The following is a 6,000-nucleotide window of genomic DNA, read 5'->3' on the forward strand; positions in this document are numbered from 1 at the left end:
TCCCTTTAACTAACTTTACCCCCCCCCCCCGTTCAGTTCCTCCAAAACCTTGTCTGATTCCGTGAAAATAGCTCCAACTTCTTATCATCTTTAGCCTCCTTTTTTTTTCGTTTCTTCACCACAGGTACCACAGATTCACAGATTCACAGATTCCGTGAAAATAGCTCCAACTTCTTATCATCTTTAGCCTCCTTTTTTTTTCGTTTCTTCACCACAGGTACCACTACTCCTTTCTTCCAAAACTCTGACCACCATTCTTTTTTCGATACTCTGTTGCAGATTTCCTTTTTATCGATTATTATTTCTAACCCCTGGACTGTTTTCTCCATTGTTATATACTCATCCTAGTCTCTTCCCTTACCACATTTTTCTCCTTCCCCTACTTTCCTCTCTACACCTCCTAACAAATGCCTAAAATACTTTTTTCGTCATATCATCCCAATATCGTGGTTTATTCTTTTCCTTATTTTCTTTTCGATACTTACCTCCTGAGAAACCTCTTTTCTTCTCCTAGTCGATTTATCTGCCTTTTCTTCAAACTTTTTATTTTCTTCATTTTTTATCACCCATCTCATTATATTCCTTCAGTTTTCTCCTATATGATTCTCTAATATTTTTCTCCTTTATGCATTTTTTAAACTCCTTTCTTACTTGCTTCTTCTTTTTACATTCCTGTTCCCATCCAGTTACATCTCCTCCTTTACTAACTTATTTTTTCCTTGTCGATTCTTATACCCTTTTTGTTTTTCCTATCATTCTTTCAACCTCTCCGAAGAATTAATTGAGCTTTTAATAATTGTGCTCCAAAGTCTAATAAAAAAATAACACAAATCAATGAATTTCCAATGTTACAGATGTTCACTGTCCAACTTTGGCACCACCTCAACCTCCCTTAATTGGAAAAACAGAGGGTGCAAGAATGGGACAAAGTGCACATTTCGAATGTCCCCCTGGATACAGATTGGAAGGAGTTCCCAGCATGACTTGTCAGTATAATGGTGAGTTAAAAAACATGTTAAGGATAATTGCGAAAACTTTACTAGTTTAAACAATAAGATAAAAAACATTGCAAACTGCCTGAATTATTTTCTTACAATTAAGAGTACCCCAAATTTAAGTATTATTTATCAATTTTTAATTTTTAATGTCTAGCTTGACACAAGTGCGTGACGAGAAAGTTTGTGTACTTTTTAGAGCTTAGTGGCCGCGGTCTAAGATGGGAAATAAGCGGAGAGAAAAAAGGTTAAGTGATTAAAAACTATTTGAGGAGGAGTAAGCAAATTGAAAATGAATAGAGGTGGGATGGAGAAAAACGTGAGGGAAAATGAGAGAAGGGAAAGTATGGGAAGTGAGGACAAATGGGGAAAAGGTAATTAGGGAAGTTATATAAAGTAAGGAAAAATAATAAGAGGAAAAGTAGAGTAATTAATAATAAATTGCTAGCAGGGGAGTAAGGGGAAATGTGGAGAGGGGAATTATGAGAAGTAAAGACAAATAAGGGGAGCGAAGTAGGAGAAACGATGGGAGGGGAATTATGGGAACTAAGTGAAAATTAGGTGAGGGAAGTAGGGGAACTTATTGTGAGTGGTGAAACAGCTATTACGGTAAATAAGAGGAGTGAAAGTACTGTAAGTGAGGGAAAGCCGAATCAGTGGATGCAGAGGAAGCTGGTAGAAATGAGGGATGGAGAGCTGGGGACACTGCAGAGAAGTAAGTGAGAGAAAATAACGGCAATTTAGATAAATAAGTAGGCCGGAAATAGGAGAAGTAAGGGGAAATAAAAATATTCAAAGTATGTAAAGTAAAGGGAGAGGAATAAGGGAAATAAGGTAAATTTTACGTCAGGGAGAGTAAGTGAAGTCTGCGAAGAGAAAGTAGGGAAAAGTAAAAAAATAAGGGAAATGGTCGTGCGGGAATGTATGGGAAATTGAAGAAATAATTGGAGGTGAAGTAAGGGAAATGAGGGAAGGTGAATCAGAAGATATTAGGGAAAATGAGGGTAGAGTGTGTAGGGAAAGTGAGAGAAATAGGGTAAGGGGATGTGAGGGAAATTGAAGGGAAATGACAGGGGTTAGACAAAGTAAGGGCAAATTAGGAGAGGGGAGTTGGTAGAGAATGAGAAGTTGCTGCAGGGAACTAAGGGAAGTGAGGACAATGATGAAAGGTAGAGTAGGGGAAAATCAGGAAGGAAAAGAAAAATATGCGAGTGTAAGCAAAGAAAAATAAGAGAAATGATAAGAAATGAAGGTAAGTAGGAGAGTATTTTTCATTCGAATTTATTCCGTCTATAAGTGGTTACATTTTTGGCAAACACTGCTAATTATTTCAAAAAAAATGAATACCGAACATCATTAATTAATTAGAAACATTCATTGCTACTATAATTTAATTTTAACCACACGTTTCAAGGCAGTGAACTGGTCAATTAATATGAAGGTTTTATCCATTTTCCTTCTATTTACCTCTAAGGCAGAAAAAAATAAAATGAGTACAAAGTAAAGGATCCACTTGATTACATTTTCTCATTATATGGAAGTGCTGATAATGAAAGTTTACTTCTTTGTGTAACAAGAAATTCGAGGAAAGCAGAAAAGCAGAAATGAGGTTGAGCTTACTTTCACCAGATAGTGATCCTTTAAATTCTTAAATTAAAAGCTTTTCTCTCGATATGCTAATCTCGTGAATTTAATTCCACGAATGCAGCACTAATTCAGAGAGTGAATCTACAGTTCCTTGATTAATAAGGGACGGGGATTATAACAGAATTGGGAAAATTATCAGTCGAGTCTGCAATTTATTATATTTACTACTGGTAGTAAATTCATGTATTAAAAATAATTTAAAAATCCATTATTAAACAAAGTTCTAAATAATAAGAAATTTATTTGAATTTTAGAAATAGTAATTCATAATTTCGAATTAAAAGCGCTTGAAATAAAAAATATATGTTTAACGAATTTTAATTAAGCTTGCTTAATTTCAAAATTAAAGTATTTGAAATTACATAATTTTAAATGAAAATTTTTTAATCAGAAGATCTTACAATAAAAAAAATTTCAGACTTAAATTTTTTAAATTAGACAATTTCAATGATTTGAAATTTTATTATTTTTAATTCGAAATTAAGCTATCATATTTTGAATTGAAGAATCTCGAAATTAAGTGATTTCAGATTGAAATTTTAAAGTAGGACAATTTGAACGTGTTCGAAATTGAATAATTTCCAATCAGAAGTTTGAATACTGATCATTTAAAATTTAAAGTAGTTAAAATTTCATTATTTATAAATAAGAGCATTGAAAATTAAATAATTAAAAGTTGAAAGCTTCTGAAATTAAATAATTTTTTATTTAAACAGACTAAAATCTAACAATTTGCAAAAGGACAAAATTTCTATCACGAATTTTACGGAATACAATTTTTTGCCTTTTAATTTCATATTGCATAATTTTTTTCAATAATAATAATAATAATAATCAAATTCTTAAAATCTATCACATTTGCAATTTTTTAATTTGAAGCATGAGCGATGTCTTTAGCCTTATTAGTTTATTACCTAAAGAGGTCGGAATGATTAAAATATTATAAGAGTTTTATGCCTTTCCCCATTTTGTAGTCTTTCAATACTGAAAATAAAAAAAATGACCTTAACGATATGAAATTAAACAATCTTAAATAGGAAACCTACATCGAAACCTCGAAAATGGTATGACTTACTTTTTAAATATTTAAAAATCAATCGTTTGAAAATGATTATAATTTATAATTGAAAGATAAATCAAATTAAATTATTAGTCAAATAATAATTAATTTTGATCTGAAATGCCCTGATTTCCTTAACATCTCTGAGTTCTTTGAATTTTCAGATTTCTTCAAATTATCTGAATTATTTAAATCCTGTGAATTTAATCAATTCCGTGAATTCCTTAAATTTTCCGAAATCTTCGAATTTTCTACATATTATAAATTTGTTAAAAATTCTAAATTTCCTTTACTCTCTGAATTCGTGAAAATCTCTTAATCGCCAGAATTAATTAAATATTCTGAATTCCCGAAAATGCTTTTATTTTCAAAATCCCCGGAATTCCTTAAATATTCTGAGTTCTCTAGATTCCTTAAATATCCTAAATTCTCTTAAATTCAGTGAACCCCCTGCAATTATTCAATATCCTGAATTTCTTAAATTCAAAATTTTCTGATATTTTCTCATATTCTGAATTCCCTCAATTTTCTTAAATATAGTAAATTCTCCAAATCTCCTGAAGTCCTTTAAATCTTCTGAATTCTACGAATCCCCTAAATTCATGCTATTTCTTAAATGTATTCAATTTTTTTAATTATTTTGAAGTCCTTTGAATTCAGAGAGTTCCAAGGATTGGTAAAATTTCACAAATTCAAGGAATTTAGATAATACAGGGCATTTAAATAAATTCAGATATATTTGGGAAAAAGAAGGAAATCAGTTGATTTCTAGGAAGTTGAAAGAATTTTAAATGATTTGAAGAAGTTTAAAAGCATTTCAAAATAATGATAAATAATTAAAAACTGAATATTCTTTAATTATTTTTTCAATTTCTAGAACTGTATAATAAAAAAATTTTAAATATCTTAACCCCTTTGGAATTTGTTTATCACTAATATGCAATGCAATGTTTCCTTCGTGCTGTAGTGCACGTTTAATAATACTACTCGTTAATAATATCCAAATCAAAAACAATTTCTTGCCTCTCCAATAGATCGTCACGGTATGTCATGAAGAAGGGGGCGGGGAAATTTTGAATATTTTCAGAAAAAGAAGCAACCTAGAAAACTTTTATAATATCTTAAATCATTTTGGGTTTTTCATATAATAAATTAAGAAGGTTAAAGACTTTAATCACGCTTAAAGTTAGAAAATTGTAAATCGTAATAGATTTGAGAAACGTAAATATTGTTACAGAAACTAATATTAGAAGTCGCAAATGTTAAAGGCTTCTTTTTCATTTCAAGTATTTTAGTACATAACAACATTAAAACTTTAATACACTGCAGTCCCGCAAGAAAAGTTCTCGTTCTAGAGGGGCGAGAGAGTGACGTAGCTAGGTCAGCGGGTTAACTCTACAACAACTCAGGGTGTTTGAAAAAAGCGGGCAGTATCCTCTGCGAATGATCGTGTCGCCTGCTTCAGTCATTTTCAGTCAGTGGCAAAAATGTCGCACAACATTCGCTTCAGTTCGCTTTCAAAAGTTTAGAAAAAAAATTTGTCTAAGTTCGATTCTAACAGTTTTTAAAATGATGACTTAAATTGTACTCTTTTCCAATTATGATACCATTTACATTACAATTCGTAATTCGAAAATATTTTAATTAAAAAATTTTCTGTTTTAGATTTTTATTTTTAAGCTGACAATCTTAATTTAAAGAATTTAAAAATGCAGGTTAGAAGACTTGAACACTTAAAAATTAAAATCGTTTAAGGTGGAAAATTGTCGATAAAAAACATTTAACTTTTGACATTTATTAATTATTAAAATATTTAGAAGTTCGAAAAAAACTTCAAATAAATTTTATACTGAAAAAAATTAAAACCACTTACAGATTTCTCAAAATTTGGAGATAAAATTTTAAAGCATTTCAAGGAAAGGATGTTTTAACTATTTAAAATGAAAATAATTTAACTGCTAATTTACGAGGTGTTGAGTTGAAAAAAATATATAATTTTTCTATTCTTAATTTTTCCAGCTGGAAATTGCTAAAAATAATAAAATTTTAAAAAGTTTTAGTTCATTGCTTGATTCTTCAATTTAGAGCTTTAGAAATGATAACAGTGGGTTTATATTTTTGGAATTGAATCTGAATCTTTCAACTCTATCTTCTACTCAATCACATCGAATCAAGTGGCGTAAAACAGATCATGCTTATGTAAATCCACAGTTTTTGACCAATCGTCACCAAATTTGGCACACATATTTTTTGGGATCCCAAACAGGCTCTCAGCGTGGGGGGGGGGCATGCGAAGCA

At 30.6% G+C, this 6,000-nt stretch overlaps 1 protein-coding gene across 1 annotated transcript in view; it reads left to right on the forward strand.

Annotated features, from left to right (window-relative positions):
- Positions 1-6,000, forward strand: part of LOC117177087 (locomotion-related protein Hikaru genki) — a 530,094-nt gene that overhangs the window by 480,815 nt on the left and 43,279 nt on the right. The window contains exon 6 of the mRNA XM_033367576.1: positions 855-998. Coding sequence (XP_033223467.1) covers positions 855-998 — 144 coding nt within the window. The remainder of the gene's footprint in view (positions 1-854; positions 999-6,000) is intronic.

This window comes from Belonocnema kinseyi, chromosome 7 (assembly GCF_010883055.1).
Source record: "Belonocnema kinseyi isolate 2016_QV_RU_SX_M_011 chromosome 7, B_treatae_v1, whole genome shotgun sequence".
Taxonomy (NCBI): domain Eukaryota; kingdom Metazoa; phylum Arthropoda; class Insecta; order Hymenoptera; family Cynipidae; genus Belonocnema; species Belonocnema kinseyi.